This window comes from Denticeps clupeoides, chromosome 3 (assembly GCF_900700375.1).
Source record: "Denticeps clupeoides chromosome 3, fDenClu1.1, whole genome shotgun sequence".
Taxonomy (NCBI): domain Eukaryota; kingdom Metazoa; phylum Chordata; class Actinopteri; order Clupeiformes; family Denticipitidae; genus Denticeps; species Denticeps clupeoides.
Window position 1 is genome coordinate 8,288,133 of NC_041709.1, and position 27,350 is coordinate 8,315,482.

Here is a 27,350-nt window from a genome sequence, read left to right on the forward strand (position 1 = left end):
ACATGCATGCTATTAATGCACCTCACTCCTGGAAAGATTAATAAAAATTTTTGTTACAAATTTACCTTGATAAGTCATTTCTATATTACTAGTGTGTGCCAGTGGTCGTTTCCTGCATAGCAGAAGTTGCATGGTCAGACTGATGATGTCAGCAAGTTCCTGAGTGAGAGTGTTCGATGAGTCTGATGCAGCTATACAAATTCTAAGAAACAGAAATAAATGTTGCCGTGTGATGATGTGTGGTCATCCTGCCTTACTTCAGTACTCACTTTTAAAGCTGACGGAAAAACCATGGGAAGGTTTTCAGGAGCGCATCACCATAATTTACTGTGTCAATTTCCTGTCGTTTTCCAATCGGCTTCTTCCGCCAATGTGCCGAAGAGCTTTCGGTGAGTTGCTGCGGCGTATGACGTCACAGCCTGGCGAGGTGTGTTATATTTGGTCCTCTGTCCACAGCAGCTATTTCATTCGGGGAGGTGGCCACCCGTTTCGATCCGGTTCTTGAAAGCGGAGCGTTCAAATTTGACGAGGTACGACTGCTGCAATCATATTGACTGATTCTGTTTAAAGGAATGCTTTGGGTTTCATTTACCGATTATTTATTTGCGAACGGTCGTTTTTACTGTACATAAAAGCTGCCTCAGCTGTCGACACACATTTTCACAAATAAGCACCATAACCATCCTACTAAATAAGGCGCAATGTAAATGATGAGCGACGCGAATCGTCTTTCATTAGAGTTTTGTTGAAAAAAATTGCATGAATGACTTGTAACAAGCTATGCTAATGCTTTTATTGCCCCACCAGGAGAAAAGACCACTAGCCAGTTAGCTAGTTACACTACGCGCCTATTCGTTTCGATAACGTCTGTGATACGCTTTTCTTTTACAGATCCCTCACGCACTTGATTTGAAAATAAAAATGTAGCTTTGTGAATGGGTTTAGGTATGCGGCGGCTTTGCTGTGTGAAACATTTTTGTGGGATGGTGCGGTGGGGCGTTAGCTTTATCTAGCTTACGAGCTATGCGCTAATACGCTGCCGAGACGGGAAGACATCGGCGTTTATCTGCGTCAAACTCGCCGGAACGTCGACTGCTGCTAATCTCTGTTGCGCGTCTTTGCAAGCAAGACTCTGTCCCGTTTTTGTCCGTGCGTTGCGTACAATAAAACTGTCCCGTGGGCGGATTTTTCCTTGTTAGCCGCGATGTTTTTCGGCTCAGGACCCACCCAGCGCCCGTACGGCCGGAATGTCATTGATAAAATGCGCTGCTGCCCCACGGTCACTGCTTACTCCACAAAACATCGCGCTTAACCGTCCGGTTGGTTTAATTCCCGTTGTATGTTTTGGGAAATGCGAAATAAATAAAGAATGGGTTAAAAGATTTTCTACTGTAGCAAAAAAAAACAAAAGCTTTTAAACAAGCCTGACAAATTATTTAGGCTACATTATATTGAGACTAAATACCCTTAAAATTATTGATATGGGCATTGCTGTATTGATGCTTAATGTTAATATCAACCAAAAGGAGTAGCAGTCTAGTATACAGTCTCGGAATATTTTGTATTTTTTGTGGTTGCTTTAGACTGCATACTATGCACTAATAACACGTTTATAGCTTTTATCCACAAGCCATTTGCTTGTCTTTTTTAACATAGATGCAACATTGCATTGAGCAGTTCCGGGGTCCCCAGTGACCGTGAAAAATCTCGATTAGTGACCAGAAAGCCAAAATCTGGCAAGCCAATTATTAGCATGCTGGAACGTCCTTTGGCCCTCAGTGGGTGTTTGGATAATATTGCCAGCATGTTGCTTTTAAGCTTTCGTTTGTCCTTTTTTCAGGCAGTGCTTCTCTGCATCGCATTGACATGGCTGTGTCTTTCTAATTCAATTTCAGGCCTATTCTCAGAACATAATTAATTTGTTTATGGCACAATGATGTAGGGTTAGCTGTGCTGCAGGCATCCAGACTAAATTTAGGATTTTTAATTAAATATATATCAGGAAGGTCCAGTAAAAGATTGTCTTGAGCAGCTTTTTTTTTTTTTTTTTTTTTTTTTTTTTTTTACTGGAACATGCCTTACATTCTTTAAAGCGTTGCCACCACAGACTGTCCAGCCTGTACATTTAGATGATTTGTGCAAGAATTTATTTTGAAAATGTATTTCTCTATGTTCGGTTCATAAATATGTTTAGAAATATTTTTATGAACCTAGGTGTTTGACCCCGTGTCTTCACAAAATCGTATCCATTGTGGCAGACATCAGTCACCAGAGGATGCCTTAGCATTGCAGTGGTTGCAATTGTTGAGTTGTGTACCACTCATTTGACCATTATTTATTCTTTTGAACCTCTCATCATATGCTGATAATGCTCTCTTCACTCACTGCTCAAAAGAGATTCCTCTGTCCGGCTGGTTCTGTCTTCTTGACATCTCTGTATGAGATATGCAGTGCTGTGTACTTTACTCTGTTTATACATGTGCTTCGTGGGTTGGTGTATGTGTGTCTGTGTGTGTGACAACATTTCTGTCTGTTGTTTGGTGTCATTCGAAGACCAGCTATGTGCGGTTTCATTCCTTTGCATGCATTCCCAACTTGCTGATCTGTCTATTGCTAACGTCTCTTTGTTTTTCTTGTTTAATCTTATAACTGTCGATTGATATTGTACCCCCCTAGCACCTGTCGCCATGTCCAAGTTTATTAAACCCAAACTGAAGGTAATGTGTAGTGTTGGTGTGTTGAGTTGTTGGGTTTGCTGTGTCACACTAGTGCAAGGCCAGAGGAGGGTTATAGATGACCCGACGCTTCTAGGGCGGAGCAGATTGATGAGGACATTTCCTTTTGCTCGGACAAAATGCATGGGCTGGGCTGGGTCTTGGCTTCCTCCCCACTCTGTCTTTCCGCTGCAGGATTGTTGCGTCTGCCTGCACTGCAGAGGACAGAGGGAAGGGAACACGCAGGTTTACTGAGAGTGAGAAAAAAACAAGAAAATCCCTGGCTTTGTTGTCCTGATTTGTTAAATAACTGCTGTCTTATAGTGAACATAGGTACGCAATATTGATTTTTTTTTTTTTCCCCGGGGTGGGGCCTAAAAAGTCTAAAAAGCCAGAGAAAATATTTCACCCAGTCATGTGTTCATGGCCGTATGATAAAAAAATGAATCCAGTGCATTGTGTGCTGCATGCCGTGATTTGTGGTTTGTGCATGAATGTTGCAGTGTTTTGTTGGAAGTCACAACACCCACATTACACATCTAACATGCCACAATGACCATATCTCTTTATTTTGTTTTCAGTAGCTATTTGGTGATCTAGCACTACAGGAGCACTCCAGCTTCTTCCAGTGTGCTTCAGCTTCATCAATAATAAATGGTTGAAGGCAATCTGACCTTGGTGGGGGGCTGAATGTATGAGACTGTAATTCTGTGTGTTGTAAATAATATGTTATGTTTGAGAGACTTTGTGCCTTTTATCTAATAAAATCAAACAGAGCGTTAACAAAATGAATGGAAGTTAAAGATTAACCATAGTTAATTACATATTAAAATAACCATAGTTAAATACATATAAAATATTCCCATACCTATCCTTGTCCCTAGTACTAAGTGTGTTCCTTTAGGCATAATGACATGTCTGACGCAGAATGAGTGTTTGCTGTTTCTGTTCTTAAGGCAACTCATGCATTCGGATGCAGCCCACCCATTTCCTGTAAATTCTTTGCTCGCATCCTTCCAGGCTCCCGTCATGTTCTGCGCTAGCAGATGTGTTTCCATAGAAACACCAGGCTTCGTTATGTGACCTCATCCCCTTTCCCACCAGCTCTGGGCTCCCGTCATGGGAGTGTAGCACTGTGTGTGTGTGTGTGTGTGTGTGTGTGTGTGTGTGTGTGTGTGTGTGTGTGTGTGTGTGTGTGTGTGTGTGTGTGTGTGTGTGTGAGTGATAGAATTCCTGCTGGGGTGCTGGGGCCTGGTTCGGGGGCGCGTTCATGCCTAGAGCATGAATAAAGGCAACGCCTCGTCCTCAGAGAGGCTGGGGTTTCGATCCGAACCATTAGACCATTACAGGATGTCGTTTTGTTCAGCTTAACTGAAACTGAACATCACAGTGCACAACAAAATGTTCAAACAGTGTGCCTCTAAATAAATAGCTTTAATATTGTGTTTAGTTTTGCCTCATTTTAATGGAACGGCTGTGGCACGGAGTCGCAGAACACTCTCCGCATGGCTGTCGCATTCTCTCTGCTCTTGGCCTGAAACAGTTCTGCGGCGATGTGTGCCACTCGGCCCCGCAGAGGGTTTATAAATACCACCACGCAATTCTCCTGCAGGAATCTGCGCTGTGTGGCTGGAAGAAAGGGCTCATTATCAGGGCAGGCCGAGCTTAGTGAGGAGCTGGTCTGGAGTGTTTGTGGTCTCTGGTCACGGTGGGTCTGTGGGCATCTGGTTTTGGTTGGTTTCTGTGGTCTGACCTCAGAATGGTTCACACGTCTTCTTTCTCCCAGAACTGCCACATTCTGCTGAAGCCACATCAGCAGAATGACAGTCTCCTCATCTTCGTCTTACAGGCTGGACGGAGAGAAGGAAATGGATACGGTTCCTCCCAGGAAAGCTGCAGCTCTATAGAAGTGTGAAATGCTAATCGATGGCCGAGCGGGAGAGGCTGGTTGGACTTTGGCTTTGTCATGCGGGCGGAACGTGAGGCGGCCATCCCAGGCTTCTCTCCGTGAGTGTCGTGGGTGGAGCTGCTGCAAGCAAGGCTGTTATCTAAGAAAGGCAGCAGACGTTAAAAAAACGGCGTTATCTCTCAGTCCGGACCGCACGCTGAACGTTGTCTTGAGGTAGGCGTGTGCCCTGATCTCTCCAAATAGTTGAAATTTTTTTTTTGTGAAGCCAAATTGTTGGCATTTCTGGAAAGCCAACAGCCGATGAAGCAAACATTCATTTCAGAGGTGAAATAACTCAAGGGAAGGTATGCTGTGACCTCGGTCGAAGAGACGGCGAGGGCGGGGCTGTTTTAACAGCAGTTCAGGAGAGGGGGGGGGGACTCAAGCGCTATGCTAGTCAACCAGCTTGTTTCGGTTTAAGCGTCTATCCTCTGCAATGAGTATCAGGCAGAAATCAGGTCGCAGCCTGCTGGTAAATCCCCAGGATGGTTTCAGCCGACATGTGGACGGTGAATTGGGGCTGGTGTCAGGGGGGGGGCGATATCCGTCCGGGAAGGGGGCGTCGTGTCTGAATCTGCAGTGATCGTTGCGCTTTTCTTCAACATTTTAGGTTGCCGTGTAATTATCTAGGCATCGGTGAGCTTCACACACTCGCACGGGTTCCATTGTCCACTGCAGTGTGGGCACAACTTTGTTAATGTGAGGCACTTTGGGCTTGATTCTCCCGATGTAGCCGCGGCATTAGGGCTGCAGTGCTCTCGGCTCGGCCGGCTGATGTAATGGTCTCTTCCCCCGTGCTGTGGGATTATGGTCTGCATTTTTTTTTTTTTTTTCTCTCTGTTGCTCCGGGCCCGGCATTAATGGAGTCCGGATACTGAGAGGAACGCAGCCGCTGACTCGACTGATCTGCTCTGTAATGGAGGGGTTTCATTGACCAAATTCTTTCACCCTCTTTAATGTGTCCCCTTCCCCCGTTTCCTTTCTCTGCAGGGGGTGTTGGACACAGACAGATCTTATTGATTCAGTCTAGCATAGAGAGTGTGTGTGTTTGTGTATAGAGTCATCCTTTTTCTCCCAGAAGCAAAAGGGAAATTTTTTTATGCATGAAATGTCATCAATATGTTTTCACTGTTGCCCCTAATAAACCTCATAGAGAGTTCGAGGTCACACTAGTGTGCTGAATTAATTTAAGGGTCTCGCCAGTGTGTGGAATGATTTCAGATGTTCACACATCTCTGTAAAAGGTGTCTGAATCAGTGAAAAACTGGCTGAATGTCAGCAAAAGCCCGGCTTCTCAAAGAATGTCACACGGCCCTGATAATGCCCAAGCATAGATTATGACCAGATGACAGCAGCGTCCAAGGAGCTGTAAATATTTCCTGGTTTCAACTGGCATGCAGACAGTCCATGGCATGCACATATCCTGAAATAGCCTGAGATATGGGACAGTTCCTTGGGTGGGGCAGGGGAATTTTGATTCCCAGTGACCCTGTGTGTGTGTGTGTGTGTATGTGTGTGTGTGTGTGTATATATCTGAAACACACAATTTCTCCTAGGGCTGGCGATTGATTATATGATCTGTATTGATGATCATGAAAAAAAAAATTCAGCTCGATCTTTGTTATCAGCCTTGGGCTTTTTCCGCGATCGATAAAACTGAAGAAATGAGCATCTTTTGTGTGTGTCTTCTATGTTACTTTTAAACGGAGACACCCGAAGGACGCTAGCAAAGAGCAAAATGGCTGAAAATGGAGGCAAGTAGGGCAGCGAAGGTCATGGTTTCATATGGTAATGAACTGTTTATTATATCTGGCATCTTCGGCTTCAGTCTGGCAATATCAGAACAAAGTGATAAAAATCGATTTACAAACAAAATTGTTCAGTACAGGAAAGTACTTTGTGATCGTTTTTTTTTTTTTTTTTTACTCTATATCGCCCAGGCCCAATGTCTCCTACTCTGGCTTGACTGGGGGAGGGTGGCATGGATGTTTTTTGGATCAGTGTGAGTGAGGGTGTTGTTCTGGAGCCCTCCAGGGTAGGGGGCTGTCTGTATATCAGGCTGACTGCAGCAGTCTCTTTGTGCCGGTCAACCATTTGTTCAGGGGCGAGTGGAATTTCCAACAGGACCCCCCCCCCCCTCGTGCACTCAGCTGCCTGTCAGCTGGTTCCCTTGTGTGTGTATGTGTGTGTGTGTGTGTGAGGTTTCTACCACTTTATGGTCTTGTGCCATAAAGCCCAGGCTGTGTCTTGGGCTTATAGTACCTTAATGTAAGTGAAAGTGAGCTTTTATACAGCTCTTCAACTTTAAACCTTCCAAGTTATCAGACCGGTTGAATATGGTGCATTAGTAGACCCGTAATTCAAAACTGATACCTTAATTTCCCTGTGACAATATTATTTCACACTGCCATACATTCTACTGAGTGCTGGCTTCTCACCCAATAAAGTGCACAATCTGAGATGTACAAAGGGCCAAATTATTGTGCTGTATAGAGCAGTTTTTAAATAGTTTGTTCACTCTTCAGACAATGGATTCCAGCGGGACAAAAGTTCTGGAGACGGCCGATGACATCCAGGAGCGCCGGCAGCAGGTGCTGGATCGGTACCGGCGCTTCAAGGAGCTCTCTGCTATGCGGAGGCAGAAGCTGGAGGATTCCTACCGCTTCCAGTTTTTCCGCAGGGATGCCGATGAGCTTGAAAAATGGATCCAGGAGAAGCTGCAGATCGCCTCTGATGAGAACTACAAGGACCCAAGCAACCTACAAGTCAGATATTTTAAACTTCTATTCATATCTCAATTTTTAGTTCTATTTAAGTTGTATGATCATATTGTATCACCTCTTTAAAAACAATGTTAAATATTATACAGACCTTTTCCCAATTCATGCAGACATAACCTGATAATACCAGGTGTAGATGCTGTTAGTTTCCTTGTCTTGACCAACTTTAAAGCTACAGATAGTATGCCTTGCAGGATGGGAGAGCATGCCTGTGCATTTTCCTAATCTGATGCCCATGTTGCTTTCTGCAGGGAAAGCTCCAGAAACACCAGGCCTTTGAAGCAGAGGTGCAGGCCAATGCTGGGGCCATTATCAAACTCGATGAGACTGGCAACCTAATGATCTCTGAGGGCCATTTTGCTTCTGAAACTATCCGGGTAAGACACCCTTTAGCGAATATTAACAATTATTTTCTTGGATCAAATAAACATTGTATTTGTCTGTGCTAGAATTGTCATTTGTTGCCCATTTACGTAAATTGGAGCACATGTAAAGAGCATTAACCTCCTCCTGTTTGGTTTAGTCCTTCACGCCGTACCGGACCGCTCAGCGCCCCATAGTAAAAAGTGTCAATTATGGAAGTTATGTTCCAGTAGGTTCCAGAAGGCTTTGCTTGAGATTGGTTTGATGTGTCTGCATGGAATGATTTTTCCAAGCTCTTTCTAGCTGTTTTTACTAGAGTAAATTCTGTAGTAAATTCTGTAGTAAATTCTGCAAATTTCCAACACCTCCTTCTCCTGGTTTCTCTGTGTAAATGCTGATCTGGGGTTTAGTCTGTAGGTAATTGACCTAACAAAATGGCCATGCAAATCCAAAAACCTCAGCACAGATACAATCAGTATTTTTATTTTTTTTTTTATTTATTTTTGAATTTTGTAGAATGCTGAGTGACCTTGTGCTTTATGTCTCTGCATAGACACGACTGGAGGAACTCCACCGCCTGTGGGACCTGCTGCTGCAGAAGACAAAGGAGAAGGGCTTGCGTCTCCTGCAGGCACAGAAACTGGTGCAGTACCTGCGTGAGTGTGAGGATGCCCTGGACTGGATCAGTGACAAGGTTAGTCAGTCACTCGTAAGAGAATTGGGCAAGATACAATGCACTTTTTGCACATAGAGATCCTGTGGTGGAACGTATAGATCAAATGTAGATGGAATTCTCCCGAATAGATAAATATGTAGGCACTTTGCCATAACTTGATTCTTTTATCATAATTTTTTTTCAGGAAGCCATTGTGACATCAGAGGAGCTGGGCCAGGACCTGGAACATGTTGAACTACTCCAGAAGAAATTTGAAGAGTTCCAGACTGACCTGGCTGCCCATGAGGAGCGTGTCAACGAAGTCAACCAGGCTGCTGCCAAACTGAGCCAGGAGGCACACCCTGAAACTGAGCTGATTGTTCGAAAGCAGGAGGAGGTGAATGCAGCCTGGCAGAGGCTAAAAGGCCTGGCCCAGCAGAGGCAGGGGAAACTTTTTGGAGCTGCTGAGGTCCAGCGCTTCAACAGGTATTGGGGCATTTTGAGAACTTCTGTGAATGTATAGGTGTCTATGTATTATTCGTATATTCTCAGATATACTAGTATTCATATTATCAGCATTTCTAAATTATTTACGGCAATTATTTACAGTTCTTTTCAAAATTCACTACAACACTTGACATTTACCGGTATTACATTTGTTTTTTTTATGTGGACGGGGAATGTAAGACACACCCACTTTTTTCTGACATTTTAAGGAATAAAATATCATTACAAGCAGGTTAATCTGGAATAACCAACTACACTGAACATTTTCTGTTCATGGGCATAATGGAAACATGTTTTTCTCCACAGGGATGTGGACGAGACTATCAGCTGGATTAAGGAGAAGGAGCAGCTGATGGCCTCTGATGATTTTGGACGTGACCTGGCCAGTGTTCAGGCTCTTTTGCGCAAACATGAAGGGTTGGAGAGAGACCTGGCTGCACTAGAGGACAAGGTCAGCTATGTCACTATCACATGAAAATATATCTTGACATTTAAACCATAACATGGCTTAGCTGGGTCCCTCAACTCACCTGTCCCATCTATCTACTCAGGTGAACACTCTGGGTGTTGAGGCAGAGCGACTGCAGCAGACCCATCCTCAGAACGCCTCTCAGATCCACCTCAAGAGAGATGAGCTCATCACCAACTGGGAGCAGATCCGCACGCTGGCCGCCGAACGCCACGCTCACCTCAATGACTCGTACAGGTCTGTCCTTGATTGCCTGTTGTCATGACAACACTTTGCTGCTGACTTGCGGAAGATCTTGTCTAACATTTAGGTTTAACTTCCCTTTGTGCAGGCTACAGCGCTTTATTGCAGATTTCCGTGACCTGACCAGCTGGGTGACAGAAATGAAGGCCCTGATCAATGCTGATGAGCTGGCAAATGACGTGGCAGGAGCTGAAGCTTTGCTCGACCGCCACCAGGAGCACAAGGTACTCACTCTGAGGCACAGATACACAAAATATGTGGCCTATATTGTTTCTGTATCTACTATATTGTTTCTTTTCTCTGTAAATAAAGATTTTGTTTGTTTCTGCAAGGGGGAGATTGATGCTCATGAGGACAGTTTCAAAGCCACTGATGAAGCTGGTCAGGCCCTGCTCAGCACTGGACACTACGCCTCTGAAGAGGTCAAGGAGAAGGTGAATATACTTTATTGATTTGCCTTTTTTGTCTTCCAAAGCTTGAGCATGTTCTTTAAAATGTGTTTATGTGTCTAGCTTGGGATTCTGACTGAGGAGAAGGAGTCTCTGCTGGAACTGTGGGAGCTGCGACGTCAACAGTATGAGCAGTGCATGGATTTGCAGCTTTTCTACAGAGACACAGAGCAAGTTGACAACTGGATGAGCAAACAAGAGGTGTGTAACCCCATTATTTACATCTTTCTTTGTAAAAAGTGGAACAGCCACCATTTCACACTTCATCGGTTTCCAGTTCAACATTTACAGCATTTATCCAGAGTGACTTACAACCAGTAGTTACAGGGACAGTCCCCCCTGGAGACACTCAGGGTTAAGTGTCTTGCTCAGGGACACAATGGTAGTAAGTGGGGTTCAAACCTAGGTCCTCTGGTTCATAGGCGAGTGTGTTACCCACTAGGCTACTACCACTCAGTTCAGTATATGTCTTGGTAAAAATGGTTATCTTTTTTTATCTGCAGGCCTTTTTACTGAATGAAGACTTGGGTGACTCCCTTGACAGCGTGGAGGCCCTACTGAAGAAACATGAGGACTTTGAGAAATCCCTCAGTGCCCAGGAAGAGAAGATCACTGTGAGAAATTCTCTAGATTCCATCATATGCTTTAACACAGGACATCTTTCCACTAAACAAAATACTTTTTTAAAAATCAATATTGTGGTTTAGGCCCTGGATGAGTTTGCTACCAAGCTGATTCAGAACAACCATTATGCCAAGGAAGATGTGGCCACTCGCAGAGATGCGGTATGTATTGAACCATGTTTGAAGTAGTCAGCATTGAATAAAGCAGTTAATAAATGCTGTGTTAAGTACATTTAAGTGATGAGTTGTTGTTTCCCTTCATGTTAGCTGTTGAGCAGACGCAATGCCCTTCATGAGCGTGCTCAGTCCCGCCGTGCTGCTCTGGAGGACTCCTTCCATCTGCAGCAGTTCTTCCGTGACTCTGATGAACTGAAGAGCTGGATCAATGAGAAGATGAAGACTGCCACTGACGAGGCCTATAAGGTTAGCCTTTTTTTGTTCAAGTGTATGTATGCATTGCCCTGAAGTATTTAACCTTACAGTACTAAATGGAATTTTCAGTTTTTTGGTTTTCCTTCATTTATGTTTATCCATTTAACAATCAAGTTTCTGTGTCCATCAGGACCCCTCTAACCTGCAGGGCAAGGTGCAGAAGCACCAGGCCTTTGAGGCTGAGCTGTCTGCCAACCAGAGCCGCATTGATGCCCTGCAGAAGTCTGGGCAGGAGCTGATTGATGGGAAACACTATGCCTCTGCTGAAGTGTCTGGTCGGATGGATGAGGTCAGCACCCAGTGGAAGAAGCTTCTGGAAGCCACTGAGCTCAAAGGTAAAACTGTATGATTAGAAAAATCCTCAATCCATTGTTGTAATAACAGCAAAAGTTTCTTTGTATGTAGGCAGAGAGAGTCATTTATTTTGTCCCATCAGGTATTAAACTGCGTGAAGCCAACCAGCAGCAGCAGTTTAACCGCAATGTGGAGGACATCGAGCTGTGGCTGTATGAGGTTGAGGGCCATCTGGCATCGGATGATTATGGAAAAGACCTTACTAGTGTACAAAACCTGCAGAAGAAGCATGCACTGCTGGAGGCTGATGTGGCTGCACACCAGGTGATCTTTTCTACCACCGTCTCACAAAATATTAGGCCAAAGACCACTCTTGTATGAATGCAAATAACTGAGATGTGCATAAATATTTTAAGGTAGACACAAAAAGCTATAATGATCTGAGGCAAATACCCATACTCATAATTCATTTGCATTTGGATTCATTCCCCATTATCAGGACCGGATTGATGGCATCACCATCCAGGCTCGGCAGTTCCAGGAGGCGGGTCATTTTGATGCGGATAACATCCGTAAGAAGCAAGAGGCTCTTGTGGCTCGTTATGAGGCTTTGAAGGAACCCATGGCTGCCCGCAAGCAGAAGTTGTCTGACTCCCTGAGACTCCAGCAGCTCTTCAGAGATGTGGAGGATGAGGAGACCTGGATTCGTGAGAAGGAGCCCATTGCTGCCTCCACCAACAGGGGTTAGTTTAAGATGGGGGGGGGGGGGTGTATGATAATATTGTGAATTATTAATAGTGATTACAATACTCTCTAAAATACTACCGTTTCATAACCTATATTTTTTTTCACTCAGGTAAAGACCTGATTGGAGTGCAGAATCTGCTGAAGAAGCACCAGGCACTGCAGGCGGAGATCTCTGGTCATGAGCCTCGGATTAAAGCGGTCACTCAGAAGGGCATGGCCATGGTGGATGAAGGTTTGTAACTCATAACCTGCAGTTTAGTCAGCCAGTTACTCTGTAACTTTATTTATCACGTTGTAGACTTGTTTTAAAGAAATTGTGTCACGTGAAATAAAAACAATTGTTCCTTCAAATCATTTTATTTCCTAAACCTTATGCACATTTTTAAACAGTTTTTATGGCTGTCTTTGTGTGTATTTTTTTTCCCATTGAAAATGTGGATGCTTGTGGTTGATAGGTCACTTTGCTGCTGAGGATGTGAAGGTTAAACTGGGAGAGCTGAACAACCGCTGGGACACCCTGAAGGGCAAAGCAGCCCAGCGCAGACAGGACCTGGAGGACTCTCTGCAGGCACAGCAGTACTTTGCAGATGCCAATGAGGCTGAGTCCTGGATGAGGGAAAAGGAGCCTATTGTGGGCAGCACAGACTATGGCAAAGATGAGGATTCTGCTGAGGTATTTTTTGTAGCAGCAATTTTGACTGAATTTATATTAATGTATGTTCCTATAGACAGCTCACAACCTGTTTGTAATGTGTGTGTGTGTGTGTGTGTGTGTGTGTGTGTGTGTGTGTGTGTGTGTGTGTGTGTGTGTGTGTATATATATATATATGTGTGTGTGTGTGTGTGTGTGTGTGTATATATATATATATGTGTGTGTGTGTGTGTGTGTGTGTGTGTGTGTGTGTGTGTGTGTGTGTGTGTATATATATATATATATATATATATATATATATATTTTTTTTTTTTTATGTGTTCACTAGAACTAGTATAATTTCTTGAAAACTTTTTTTTTTTTTTTTTTTTTTTCCATCCACAGGCTCTGCTGAAAAAGCATGAGGCCCTCATGTCTGACCTGAGTGCATATGGCAGCAGCATCCATTCCCTGAAGGAACAGGCACAGTCTTGCAGGGTGAGTTAGCTTGGGCATTACCAGCCACACACGCATATACACCACTGCAGACATTCTCATCTATCCTTAATGTTCCTTTTTGTCCCACCAGCAACAAGTGGCCCCTACTGATGATGAGACTGGTAAGGAGCTGGTTCTGGCCCTCTATGACTACCAGGAGAAGAGCCCACGTGAGGTCACCATGAAGAAGGGTGACATCCTTACCCTGCTCAACAGCACAAACAAAGTATGCCTTCCACTAAACCATGTCTTAATTTGCCACTACTGAGGACTACAAAAACCGTGCATCCAGTCTCACCCATCATCATTGCCCATCCCTTACAGGACTGGTGGAAAGTGGAGGTGAATGACCGGCAGGGATTTGTGCCAGCAGCCTATGTGAAGAAGCTGGACCCTACCCAGTCTTCCTCTCGTGAAAACCTCCTGGATGATCAGGGAAGCATTGCAGTGCGTCAGGATCAGATTGAGTCACAGTAAGTGAACTTGTCCAAATTGTCCCCCATGAAAGACAATAATGTATTTTGCCAAAACAGTAAATGTATTCTTCCCAAGGCTTTGCAGGGATCACTGTTAACCACAATCTTCCTAACCTGTCTGAACTAATAATGTTTTCTAATCTTCTGGCTTCAGCAAGTGAGATACAGTTCTGCAAGAGGCTCTTCTCTTCTCACTAATGGTTCTGCCTTTCTCTATCCTATTCTCTGTTTTTCTTTCTCTCTTCCTTTCATCTCTTCCCTTTTTCTCCTAACCACTAATGGTTGCATGCATCTCGGTGACCTGTTCTGTCAGAACTCAGGTCAATAAGGAGGTATGCAGCGTGTCTGTGCGCATGAAGCAGGTGGAGGAACTGTGAGTACTGCAGGATAAGACCTTACTGTCACCTCCACCACCACTACCACCACCATCCTAAACCATTGGTGTCGTCATTGTTGCTTGTCCTTATTAGAACCCTTCTATTCGGTTTTGGGATAGAAGCTTTAGCTCTCTTGTGACCGACAGTTGCCTCTGGTTGTGTTTTGCATATTTAGCGGAATGCAGCTTCCCGCATCATTCTTTACTGATGTTATTTACCAGAAACCGCTTCCCATCATCCATTGTTGCAATGGATGGCACTATCATTAAAGATGGGCATGTATCAGTTCTGAGCTGATTATTTTCTGTAGGGATGCACTGATTGAATCTTTCAGTTTCCAATTTTTCATGAGTGTGATTGGCCAATTCTGATTTTTGCAGATTTTTTTGCAGACATATAAAAATATTTTTTTTCAATTAATGAAAATTGTTATTTTCTTAAAATATTGTTGAATATTACTAATTGAAAAAACCAACTGCATAAATAAAGCTGAGTAAAGGTGACCTTCTTATGCTCCTTCTGTAAGGATAAATTGCTATGAAACACATGAGAGAGACCCAGTTTCTGTCCGAAAAAGATTGAATCATAGTTTGGAGGTGTTGAGTAAGTGCACAAGAGGTTGAATACTGTAAGTGCAAGAGACACTGAGAGACTGTAATATTGTACATCTGTGCTAAAGGGTGGAACTAGTCATTTGTATTACTAACAAATACAGATGCTTTGAAAGTGATTGTCTTTGTGAAACACTGCAGCACAGCACATGGTGACACAACGAAATGTGTCCTCTGCTTTTAACTTAGTGAGCAGTAAGCATCCATGACAGGCACCCAAGGAGCAGAGTGTGGGGACGGTGCTTTGCTCAGCGGCACCTTGGCGGACTGGGATTCTGATTATGGAGCCGCTTCCTTAACCACTAGGCCACCACTGCCCCAATATCTCTTACGCACTTAATCCAGTTGCAGACCGAACATGTGATGCCTATAGATGTACATTTAAGTTAACTGAAATAATGATGTATAGTGAACCAAACCCTGCAGCATGAACGGTGCTCTCTGGATGTCTGATTTTACTGTTCGGTCTAAAAGCAGAAGCGCTATCGGCATATTCATATTCACTGTTTTACTCTATTCTTCTCACGCTGTGTTTTGAGCGCTCTAGCAACTTCCTGGCTCTTGTGTGTTTCATAGCGATTCATCCAAGCAGAAGGAGTGGCTTGTCCTTTCTTGCAAATTTTACTCTTTTTCGGTCTGAGCACAGGATTGGTTTGGAATCGAAAATATGATTAGGCTGAAGATTTCCTGGTTTTCAATCCCTTGCCAATCAATCGGTGCATCCCAAATTTTGGACAATAGTTGCTCTGGATTTCACACTCAGTCTCTTATAGGTATGGTACACTTTTGGAACTGGGGGAGAAGAGAAAGGACATGCTGGAAAAGAGCTGCAAGAAGTTCATGCTGTTCCGTGAGGCCAATGAGCTTCAGCAGTGGATCCATGAGAAAGAGAGTGCCCTCACCAACGAAGAAGTGGGCTCTGATCTGGAGCAGGTGGAGGTGCTTCAGAAAAAATTTGATGACTTCCAGAAGGTACAGTGGCATTTTTCAAAAACTGAGCTCATCATGAAACATACTGCTGTAAGCAAAATCTCCTAATCTGATCCATTTTTAACAGGATCTGAAGGCAAATGAGTCTCGTCTGAGGGACATTAACAAGGTCGCATCAGAGCTGGAGTCCGAGGGGCTGATGGCCGAGGAGGCTCCAGTTGTTCAGGCACAGGTATGTGCTAAATTTCCATTCAGAACCCTTCCCAGCAGCAACAGTTTACAACATTTATGCACTTCTGTGCATTGCTGCTTTCATAACCTGTGCCTATCTCTCACACCCATAGCAACAAGAGATGCTGGGGTCAGCTCCTGGCAAGGTAGACTCCCTTTGAGTCTATTGAGTATATGCAAAATTTAAGCATGCAGTACTAACATTTTATGTGCATGTTTTGGCATTTAATATGAATGTTGAATATTAAATATATCCATACAGAATCATAATAAAGTGATAAAGTTTCTTGAATATTGATACAAATATATGCTGTTTACTATGTATTTTTTGTGTTATATTAACCAATCTTGCATTATTACCACAGGATGAAGCAGATTCAAAGAATGCCTCTCCATGGAAGGTAAATTAAAGACATCTTCATGTAGTATTTAATATAAATATTAAATATTAATCAAGACCACAATTAACTGCTAGCGCATGAAGTGACCTGGAGTTTCTTGTTACTGACTTCTTGTTTACTAAGTTGTTTTTTCACTTACTACAGTTAATGTCTGCATAATAGCAGCTTCATATAAGAGAAGATGTGGTTAAACCTGTCTCACTAGTTTTATGTTACTCTTCTTAGTTTTGTACTATGTTGAAGGCCACATTTTTTTCTCTTATTTTCATCCTTTGGTGAAGAACAAACGGGCCTTTTTACTAATATGGTGATGGTTTTTACTTATTTTTTGAATTTTTTTTTTTTGCTTTACCTTGATTTAGTCTGTTCGCTTGGCTGTCCAAACGACGGCTAACTTTAATACAATAAAGGTAAGGTTGGTTTATGATGCGCCCCCCCTCCCCACCTTTCCCCATGTCCCTGCGTTCAGCACCATCCCACAGCTCCCAACTCACTCCTGCATTGTGTTTCATGTGCTTGGGAGACTAACCCATCATGATCCACTGTGGTGAAAGATTCAATATAATTTGACTATGCTGTTAATTTTTTTCCCATCCATGCTTTAGTCCTGTGTCCTATGTCACCCATCTTCTTGTGATTGTTTGCTTCATTGTTTTGGGGAGGTGTCTGATCTCCCCAGTCATATTTCTCCCCTTTTTGTTCCATTTGTCAATCATCGTCATCCAGATTATGTCAGCATTCAAAAAGTCTTTCTAAATTCAAGATACAGTTTTATCCAAATGTTATCTTTAGCACCTCCAGCAGGTGGCAAATAAAATATAGGGGATTTTAATAGAAAACAAGAGGAAGACCTCTCGTATGCTGTGTGAGTTGATGTGAAATGAATTGGTTTTTGTTTTCATATTAGGAGCTGAACAACCGCTGGAGGTCTCTGCAGCAGCTGGCTGAGGAGAGAAGCAACATGTTGGGCAGTGCTCATGAGGTGCAGAGGTTCCACAGGTATGTGCATAATACAAAACATATTTGCTCTCATTGTAGAGACTTGAAGTGAGTGGTTCGTTTTATTTTAACTATTAAACTTCTAAATGTACATTTCATTTAAAAAATGCTGCGATATTCATATGCCACTTGCATCTGTATAAGCACTCACTAAGTGTGTTTTGACTTTTAAAGAGATGCTGATGAGACCAAGGAGTGGATTGAGGAGAAGAACCAGGCTTTGAACACTGATAACTATGGACATGACCTTGCCAGTGTTCAGGCCCTGCAGCGCAAACATGAGGGTTTTGAGAGAGACCTGGCTGCCCTGGGAGACAAGGTCAGTATTCCCATTCACTCAGCATATTAATGATATCTTTTTACATTTGTGGCATTTGTCAAATGTCCTTGTCCAGAGCAATTTACAGTAGTTACAGGGACAGTCTCAGGGTTAAGCTCAGAGAACCAATGGTTGTAAGTGAGGTTTTAACTGGTTCTGGTTCATACTGTTTCTGGTTCATAGGCGGGTATTTTACCCACAAGGCTACTGCCACCCATGTATACTTTTATCAGTGTGACAGAACTGTTGCATATAAGTGTATAATTGTCTAACCATTATGTTTCAGGTGAACTCCCTTGGAGAGACAGCAGAGCGCCTGATCCAGTCTCACCCAGAGGCAGTGGATGACATCCAGGAGAAGTGCACTGAGCTCAACACCGCGTGGAGCAGCCTGGTGGGCCGTGCAGACCAGCGCAAAGCCAAACTGGGCAACTCTCATGACCTGCAGCGCTTCCTCAGTGACTTCAGGTAGTTGATTCAATTAAACTAATTTACCACAAAACCATAAATGGACTAAGATAATGTTTTTTTTCTAAACAAATATTAAACCAAATGATGATTGAACTATGTTCTGCTACACACAGGGACCTAATGTCTTGGATCAATGGGATCAGAGGACTGGTGTCATCAGATGAACTGGCCAAGGATGTGACTGGAGCTGAGGCGTTGCTGGAGAGGCACCAGGTACTGTCCTCATGTTGTGTCCCATAAAATGGGCTGGTTCTAGTCCCTGGAGACATGTTTTAAGCATACTGTTCATTTCTGCTATGTGGTTCATTCATACAACATTTGGTTTCCTGGTAGGAGCACCGCACCGAGATTGATGCCCGTGCAGGCACCTTCCAGGCATTTGAACAGTTTGGGCAGCTGCTGCTGGCACGGGGGCATTATGCCAGCCCTGAGATCCAGCAGAAACTGGAGGCTCTGGACCGTGAGCGGGCTGACTTGGAGAAGGCCTGGGTGCAGCGCAGGATGATGTTGGATCAGTGTCTGGAGCTTCAGGTGAGTTGTTGATCTATTTCCTTTGTAGTTTGCATTTGTAATATGGTGTGTGTATTAGAATTTGTGACATATCATAAACAGATGTATTTGGAATCACAAATGCAACAGTTAATCTGTGATTGCAGTGTTGTGTAAGAGGCTTTTCCTGTTTTTTTTTTCCTCTTCTTCTCTGTTTCTAGCTGTTCAACAGGGACTGTGAGCAGGCTGAGAACTGGATGGCAGCCCGTGAGGCCTTCCTGGCCAGTGATGACAAGGGTGATTCTCTTGACAGTGTAGAGGCCCTCATTAAGAAACATGAGGACTTTGACAAGGCCATTAATGTTCAGGTCAGTATTTTTTTATTTTTACAGTAAGCCTGTTGGAAAATACTGTGGTGCCTGTCATTAGTAAGCTTGTTTAGAAATGCTGACTTTTTCATGTTATATACTTATAGTATTGCTAAAAAGCCTTGGTTACTTATAGGAGGAGAAGATTGCTGCTCTGCAGTCATTTGCTGACCAGCTGATTGGAGCTGACCATTACGCTAAACCAGAAATCTTCAAACGTCGTAATGAGGTTTTGGACAGGTCAGCCCTTTTTTCTTGTTCTGTATTTAATATGCAGGGTCTTCTTCTATGTGTACAAACATCAGTGATTTATGTTGTTCTCATCAACCTTTAGGTGGCGCCGTCTGAAGGCTCAGATGATTGAGAAACGATCTAAATTGGGTGAGTCTCAAACTCTCCAGCAATTCAGTCGTGATGTGGATGAGATTGAGGCTTGGATCAGTGAGAAACTCCAGACGGCCACCGACGAATCCTACAAAGACCCCACCAACATCCAGGTATGACTTAGTTGATGGGACCTGGTATCGAACAGTAAATTTACGTCTGCTGTAATGCTTCAAGTGTTCATTAAGCATTTATCCAACCCCTTATTAAAACCTGGATTGTTTAAAACTCACAGAAGTTTAACTCTGCAGTACACCCATGTTAATAACAATAATTACATTTAATAATACCTTCTGCCCCTAACCGGCCCTACTGACCTGTGGAAATAATACTGTTTATTGTCTTGTTTTTATTGTTTTGTTTTAGCTGTCCAAGCTGCTGGTAAGTTGAGTAGTGTGTAAGCTAACTAGGTCTCCCCATGTGTCTGCATTTGTCTTAAGTGTTTGGACGTGTAGTCAAGTACCACCTGCCCTCTTTGTTTGTTGCTCCTGTGTGTTGTGTGTTCGCTTCTTATGGTTTTCAGTTTAATTTATTTACCCTGTATTGTATGTGATTGTACCATGTGTTGTCTTGTACTGTTTGTATTAGAGGCTGGCTGGCATTTATTTTGCGTGAAGTTTTTTTTTTTTTTTTTAATGTTCCACACTTCTTCTTCCCTGAAGAAGAGAGACTAAATTGAAAAATTTAATTGACATTTCTATCCCAGGTAATAATGTAGACCTTCAGAAACACAGGCATCTTTTGAATATTTGAATGATAATTTTTTATCAAAACAATTTAGAGGAGAGTAGGATTCATTTCTGCTTTGCTGATTCAACTTTTCCAAAAACAATATTCCAGGGCTTTTGCAGTACATAACTGCATTGACACTTTCTGTGTGTTTATGTGTGTAAATATGCTGTTGAGTAGTCACCCTGCAAAGTGCTACTCCACATTCTCTCTCTCTCTCCTTCTTTGGTGGTGTCATTTAAGTGTGGAAAAAGAGCTCAGCTTCTTTAGGTGTTCCAGAAGTGTAATTTTATTTATTTTAATGTGGTTTGTTGTGTCTATAGGAATAAGATATTTGTTTGTCCTTGTTTTGTAATGTCTAAGTGTCACCTCACCTTTTATTTGGTGTTGTGGTTCTTCACTCATAATATCCACATTGTGTTATTTTTTGGAATTGATCAGTTGACCTGGTCACCTTTTCTTACTACTGATATATACATTTATTAACCCAAAATCAACATTACATCTTCAAAGACAAAAACAAAGACCCATCTGCTGTTTCCAATGTGATTGTCACTCTTTTTCTCTTCTAACCACTCAAAAGAGCAAGCATCAGAAGCACCAGGCCTTTGAAGCTGAGCTCCATGCCAATGCGGACCGCATTCGTGGTGTGATTGACACCGGCAATGCTCTCATACAGAGGGGAGCCTGTGCTGGCAGTGAGGATGCAGTCAAGGTAAACAAACAAATTTTCTTACTGTTTAATTGGACTTAATTGTCATGAACACATTTGATGCACATTTAATGTGTTGATATGCATTTAATTTCTTTTACACAACAGGCACGTCTCAATGCCCTGGATGAGCAGTGGCAGTTCCTGGTTAACAAATCTGCAGAGAAGAGCCAGAAGCTGAAGGAGGCAAACAAACAGCAGAACTTCAACACTGGCATCAAAGACTTTGATTTCTGGTTGTCCGAGGCAAGTATTCCAAGATTCTTTCAGATTAAGCCTGACCTTTACTTAGCCCGTTAGTTCAGGTTAAATATATTATTTCTTCCTTTTAATATTCAGGTCGAGGCACTTCTTGCCTCTGAGGATTATGGAAAAGATCTGGCCTCCGTCAACAACTTGTTGAAGAAGCATCAGCTTCTGGAAGCTGATATTTCTGCTCATGAGGTAATTTATTTTCATTAAGTATGTTTGCTGAAGTGTGGAGTATTTTTAACATCCATGTTGTTTTTGTACCAGGATCGTTTGAAGGACCTGAACGGCCAGGCTGACAGCCTGATGGCCAGCAACGCTTTTGACACCTCTCAAGTCAAGGACAAACGTGACTCTGTTAATGGACGCTTCGGCAAGATCAAGAGCATGGCTGCTGGCCGACGTGCCAAGCTTAATGAATCCCACCGCCTACATCAGTTCTTTAGAGACCTGGATGACGAGGAATCATGGATCAAGTAAGTGCTCCCTCAAGAAGCACCAAAAGGACATTAAACGTTTTCACAGATGTTTCCTGGAGTCAACCTAGTGTTCGTGACTTTCAGGGAAAAGAAGTTGCTAGTGAGCTCAGAGGACTATGGACGTGATTTGACAGGAGTGCAGAATCTGAGGAAGAAGCATAAAAGACTGGAAGCTGAGTTGGGGGCCCATGAGCCAGCCATTCAGGTAAGAGATCACCAACATGTTGTGGAAATGAATTCTCTGTGGTTGTCGCTTGGAAGTGAGGTTGATGTGGCAGATATTAATTTCGTTTTTCTGTCTCATCAGTCCGTGTTGGATACTGGGAGGAAGCTGTCAGATGACAACACCATTGGACAGGAGGAGATCCAACAGAGGCTTGGCCAGTTTGTGGAGCATTGGAAGGAGTTGAAGGATCTGGCTGCTGCCCGGTAGGGATAGAGACTTCTAATCTCTCTTTGTCTGTAGGGGTTTATGTTTGGATGCCTGGGCATGACCTGGTTGGATTCTGTGCGTACTTGCAGAGGGCAGAGACTTGAGGAGTCACTGGAGTACCAGCAGTTTGTGGCAAATGTGGAAGAGGAAGAGGCCTGGATTAATGAGAAGCTTAACCTGGTGGGAAGTGAAGACTATGGTGATACCCTGGCAGCTGTGCAGGTAAAGTGACTGATCCATTTCTGCATTTCAAACATTTCACCCCAACGGCACAAATGGTTACATGAATCATGGTTCTCCCAACAGGGCTTACTGAAGAAACATGAAGCGTTTGAGACAGACTTTACTGTGCACAGGGACAGGGTCAGCGATGTGTGTGCCAATGGAGATGAGCTCATCAAGAAGGTACAGCATCATATTTGATCTATCGTCATGTTCACTGAGACTTAAAGCTTAATCGAAAGCTGAATTGTTTTCTGACATTTCTTCTTGCTGCAGAATAATCACCATGTGGACAATATTACGGCTAAGATGAAGGCCCTGAGAGGAAAGGTCGGTGAGCTAGAACGGGCAGCTGCCCAGAGGAAGGCCAAGTTGGACGAGAACTCTGCCTTCTTGCAGTTTAACTGGAAGGCGGATGTGGTTGAGTCCTGGATTGGTAAGTGGGATTTGTAGGGGGGGGTTTATGTTATTTTTCAAAGGTAAATTTAACCATGATGCACTTTGTCCAGCCTTATTCAGCCTTAAAAAACACCTGTTGTGTGTGTGTGTGTGTGTGTGTGTGTCTCCAGGTGAGAAGGAGAACAGCCTGAAGACTGATGATTATGGCCGGGATCTGTCTTCTGTACAGACCTTACTCACCAAGCAGGTATGACTTACTTACAATTGTGCATTTTGTCAAAATAACCAAATCACATGAATGTAACAAAAGGTGGTATTACATGTTTCAGCTCCAATAACGTTCTGGTGTTTCTCTTCCTCCCTGATTGGCTGGATGTGTAGGAGACATTTGATGCTGGTCTGCAGGCCTTCCAGCAAGAGGGCATCACCAACATTACTACACTCAAAGACCAGCTGCTGGCCGCCAAACATGTGCAGTCCCGGGCCATTGAGGCTCGCCATGCAACACTCATGAAGCGATGGAACCAGCTGCTCTCCAACTCTGCTGCTCGCAAGAAGAAGCTTCTGGAAGCTCAGGAGCATTTCAGGAAGGTTGGAAGATAATCTTTTGATTTTGGCTAAAGTTCCAGTTTACATGCAGTGGGTGTTCAGGGACACTGACATCCTTTTTTTTGACCCCCTCCAGGTAGAAGACCTGTTCCTGACATTCGCCAAGAAAGCCTCAGCTTTCAACAGCTGGTTTGAAAATGCTGAGGAGGACCTGACTGATCCAGTGCGCTGTAACTCACTGGAAGAGATACGGGCACTGCGTGATGCTCATGATGCTTTCCGCTCCTCACTCAGCTCAGCTGAGGCCGACTTCAGTCAGCTTGCTGAGCTGGACCGGCAGATCAAGAGCTACCAGGTGGTTTCCAACCCCTACACCTGGTTCACCATGGAGGCCCTGGAAGAGACCTGGAGGAACCTGCAAAAGATAATCAAGGTGACAAGCAGAAATGCTTAATAATCTGCATGTCTTGTAGAAGAAGACACGCAGCTTATCAACTTGTCTTGCAGGAACGCGAGTTAGAGCTTCAGAAGGAGCAGAGGCGCCAGGAGGAGAATGATAAGCTGAGGCAGGAGTTTGCCCAGCACGCCAATGCTTTCCATCAATGGCTGCAGGAGACCAGGTAGGGTGTCCATAGTCAGGAGGTCAGAAACCTGCTTGGACCAATTGAGTGCCCTTTGCATGCACATGTATCTAGTGTGTAGTATGTGTGGGTTATTTGCTTTTGTGCCTGTTATCCATCTGTAATGCATGCAATTTCTGTGGATCTGTTGCATGTAGCACACCAATCCACGAGACCTGTTCTCCAGAACTGAGGTTTCAGTTAACCTGAAATTCTCTGACTTTCCTTAGTTCTCAGTTGCTTCTTGTTAATCATGTTGTGCTAAAATCACTGTAGACAGTAAATAATTGCATGTTTTGCACTGTATTGTGTTGATATACTAGATGGGGGGCATTTGGGTGCTGCATTTTGTGAATTTCACACTAGTCACGCTTTACACAGATTCATGCATCTCTATGTACACATGTCTTGTGGGGGTTGACCTGTGGCAACCCTGATGTCACGACTGTTTTAACCAAATGTTTTCTTTTTCTCTCTATGTGTTTCCCTCTCCGACCCCTCCCCAAATTGTCCCTTCCTGCTCTCTTGCTGCAACCTTGGTGTATGGAATCATTTTTCTTATCAGGACATATCTTCTGGATGGGTTAATATCACATTTTTCTATGATTTTCTGTGTGCCTCTGTATGTTATCCATGGACAGTGTGTATGTATGAATGTACGTGTGTGAGGAATGAATGTGAATTATAATGGCATGTTGCTCATAAAAAGGGTTTATAGACAGAAGGATAACATCCACATCAGTCAGGAATGATGTCCGTGCAATCCACCTGCAGTCTGGGTTCTCCGAAATATGTTTCATACTTTATGTTTCATAGTTTAGGATACTCTTTATTAACAAAATTCAACTATTCTTCTTTGAAAAAACAAGTTTTCTTTTATTATACCTGTTTTTAATATTCTTGAATATTTACACTCTCTTCATCCCTCCCTCTCCTCTCTAAATAGCATAGCCTATCGTCGGGTAATCCGAGTCTATCAGTATGAAGTTGATGATGATCTGTCTGGAAGGTGTTTTTTCCAATTTTTTTTTTTCTGGACTCACCCTCCACCTCTCACTTGAGTCTAAACCCACCATATGGACTCTGTGTGTGCAGTTTCCTTTACTAACATTCACTTGAGATGAATCTCTTGATTTCAGCCTGGCTACATTGATCACTTTTTCAAGGAGTGTGTACTTCACTTTTATTATTCAGCCTCTGAATAATTACGTATTGGATTCAGGGCTGGACACTGCTTTTCCTCTGTGCAAATGACAAGTGTTTTTTCAAATTTTTTTAAACATGTCAGCTGCACAGATGAAACACTAATTACTCAGTAAATAATCCTGATTTGAAGAAACCTGCAGTTTCTAGACCTGTGGCAAGGGCTGTAAGCATGCATGGAAAAAGAGTAGTATTAGTATGAAATGGCTTCTTTAGCATGGTGCATTCTGGGATGTTTATTTTCCAATGCTAAGGTCCTGGGTAAGTATTACTCTTCATTTAAGAGAGAAATTAATTTGGTTATTTAAATTAGAATCCAAATATGTACCAGCAGAACACCTTTTTTTATATTAGACATTAACTGTAATATGAGTTATTTTTCAGAAGGTTTTAACAAATTTAGTCTTGATAGATTACCAAAAACAAGTTTTATGAGTGGAGTGAATGTGGCATGTTGTTTTTTTTTTTTTTTTCCCATGGATGGATTGTCTCTCTCTACCATCTCTCACTGTGGTTTGTGTGAACAGGTCCTGCATGGTGGAGGAGTCTGGAACTCTAGAATCTCAGCTGGAGGCCACTAAGGTGATTCTCGATTTATGATTTAAAACATTTATATCTTCAGTCATAGTAGTACAAGTAGTACGACATCACAAACATGTGGCCATCATCTTACCATAGGCTGAATTTCAACCTCTTGCATTTGGACAGTCATGGAATTAGAGCTGTGTTTTAATCTTAATTACTGGGTGTACTACCATAGCGTAAGCACCAAGAGATCCGTGCCATGCGCAGCCAGCTCAAGAAGATTGAGGACTTGGGTGCAGCTATGGAAGAGGCACTTATCTTGGATAACAAATACACGGAGCACAGCACGGTGGGTCTGGCTCAACAGTGGGATCAGTTGGACCAGCTGGGCATGAGGATGCAGCACAATCTGGAGCAGCAGATCCAGGCCAGGTCAGATTGATAGATGGATTTCTACAGGCCTTTGTGTTACCTAAACTGTTGCTAAGCAGATCTGGATAAAAGATGTGTGGGTTTTTTTTTCCTGATTCAGGAACACTACGGGAGTAACAGAAGAAGCTCTGAAGGAGTTCAGCATGATGTTCAAGTAAGTGGGTGTCATATTTACTTGAGGGTGGTAGTAGCCTAGTGGGTAACACACTCGCCTGTGAACCAGAAGAACCAGGTTCAAATCCCACTTACTACCATTGTGTCCCTGAGCAAGACACTTAACCCTAAGTTGCTCCAGGGAGACTGTCCCTGTAACTACTGATTGTAAGTCGCTCTGGATAAGGGCGTCTGCTGAATGGTGTAAATGTAAATTACTTTTGTTCCATGTTTCTGTATGGCACAGGGTGGTCATTTTCTTAACTTCTTTTGCAGGCACTTTGACAAGGAAAAATCTGGTCGCCTGAACCACCAGGAGTTCAAGTCTTGCCTGCGCTCACTAGGTTACGACCTGCCCATGGTGGAAGAAGGAGAACCAGACCCAGAATTCGAGTCCATTTTGGACACGGTGGATCCCAACAGGTCAGCCAGGACACCTTCTATAACCCAAATTCCTAGATCAACAGCATTTGCAGAGATAATACCGCAATGTCTTTCTCTGTGCAGGGATGGCAACGTGTCTTTGCAGGAGTACATGGCCTTCATGATCAGTCGTGAGACAGAGAACGTCAAATCAAGCGAGGAGATTGAGAGCGCCTTCCGCGCTCTCAGCGCCGAAAACAAACCCTACGTCACAAAGGAAGAACTCTACCAGGTATGCCTCACACTGTATTTAAATGAGCTTATCCCCTTCCTTCCATTTTTGTCTTGTTCATTTGTACACACTTTCTCCTTCCCACAGAACCTGACCAAGGAGCAGGCAGACTACTGCATCTCTCACATGAAGCCCTACCTGGATAGCAAGGGCCGCGAGCTCCCGTCCGCTTTTGACTTTGTGGAATTCACTCGCTCACTTTTTGTCAATTGATTCCCACCCCCTCCGCCTGCCAGTGACCAATCGGGATGCGTTTTCCCTGCACACGGCTGAACCGCATGATTCCAACTTTAGAACGTTCTCTATAGTACACAGTACCTGTATCTTGCTATCTTACCTTAACTTACCTATTTATCTTACACTTGTTGTGCTTCACTGACCAATAGTGTAGTGAATCTGTCTGCATTTTATTGTGGTTGTTTTTAGCTGTGCTTTGCTTGATTTAAGAACCTATAGAGAGATGGTATGCTATAACATCACCTGTAAGACTGCAGTGTGCATTAATAAACGCTACTGGTTAAAACTGGTAAGCTTGTTTTTTGGGGGCCTCATTCTTTTTTTTCCACTTTATACACACATCC

General features: G+C 43.3%; 1 protein-coding gene across 8 annotated transcripts; it reads left to right on the forward strand.

Annotated features, from left to right (window-relative positions):
• The first annotated feature begins 392 nt into the window (after window positions 1-392).
• On the forward strand, window positions 393-27,296 carry sptan1 (spectrin alpha, non-erythrocytic 1). Of its 8 annotated transcripts, XM_028971645.1 has the most exons (57): window positions 464-530; window positions 2,677-2,717; window positions 7,188-7,427; window positions 7,694-7,819; window positions 8,359-8,499; window positions 8,666-8,946; window positions 9,274-9,418; window positions 9,519-9,673; window positions 9,768-9,903; window positions 10,012-10,113; window positions 10,192-10,329; window positions 10,632-10,742; window positions 10,836-10,913; window positions 11,019-11,174; window positions 11,314-11,518; window positions 11,620-11,801; window positions 11,977-12,220; window positions 12,334-12,456; window positions 12,680-12,897; window positions 13,261-13,353; window positions 13,445-13,579; window positions 13,678-13,826; window positions 14,143-14,202; window positions 15,591-15,789; window positions 15,875-15,979; window positions 16,092-16,124; window positions 16,344-16,379; window positions 16,742-16,789; window positions 17,287-17,378; window positions 17,553-17,697; window positions 17,984-18,165; window positions 18,282-18,381; window positions 18,502-18,699; window positions 18,879-19,025; window positions 19,162-19,265; window positions 19,360-19,522; window positions 19,776-19,790; window positions 20,722-20,853; window positions 20,959-21,096; window positions 21,190-21,294; window positions 21,367-21,575; window positions 21,663-21,783; window positions 21,886-22,007; window positions 22,101-22,233; window positions 22,318-22,416; window positions 22,510-22,669; window positions 22,803-22,879; window positions 23,014-23,223; window positions 23,318-23,614; window positions 23,689-23,801; window positions 24,367-24,384; window positions 25,532-25,586; window positions 25,765-25,961; window positions 26,062-26,115; window positions 26,391-26,537; window positions 26,622-26,769; window positions 26,857-27,296. In XM_028971645.1, the coding sequence occupies exons 2-57, from the start codon at window positions 2,688-2,690 to the stop codon at window positions 26,980-26,982; spliced, it is 7,476 nt and encodes a 2,491-aa protein (XP_028827478.1). In that variant the 5' UTR covers window positions 464-530; window positions 2,677-2,687; the 3' UTR covers window positions 26,983-27,296. The 8 variants fall into 8 exon arrangements, with proteins under 8 accessions (XP_028827480.1, XP_028827479.1, XP_028827483.1 ...); XM_028971647.1 differs by lacking the exon at window positions 2,677-2,717 and having other exon boundaries at window positions 393-530; XM_028971646.1 differs by lacking the exon at window positions 19,776-19,790 and having other exon boundaries at window positions 463-530.
• Window positions 27,297-27,350: the final 54 nt, after the last annotated feature.

Bases quoted from the DNA above. Each gene is read 5' to 3' on its own strand.
- sptan1 (XM_028971645.1), top strand. From the start codon at position 2,688: ATGTCCAAGTTTATTAAACCCAAACTGAAG. The intron at 16,380-16,741 runs GTAAATTAAAGA...ACCTTGATTTAG, and splicing joins AGAATGCCTCTCCATGGAAG to TCTGTTCGCTTGGCTGTCCA. The intron at 22,670-22,802 runs GTAAGTGGGATT...GTGTGTCTCCAG, and splicing joins TGTGGTTGAGTCCTGGATTG to GTGAGAAGGAGAACAGCCTG.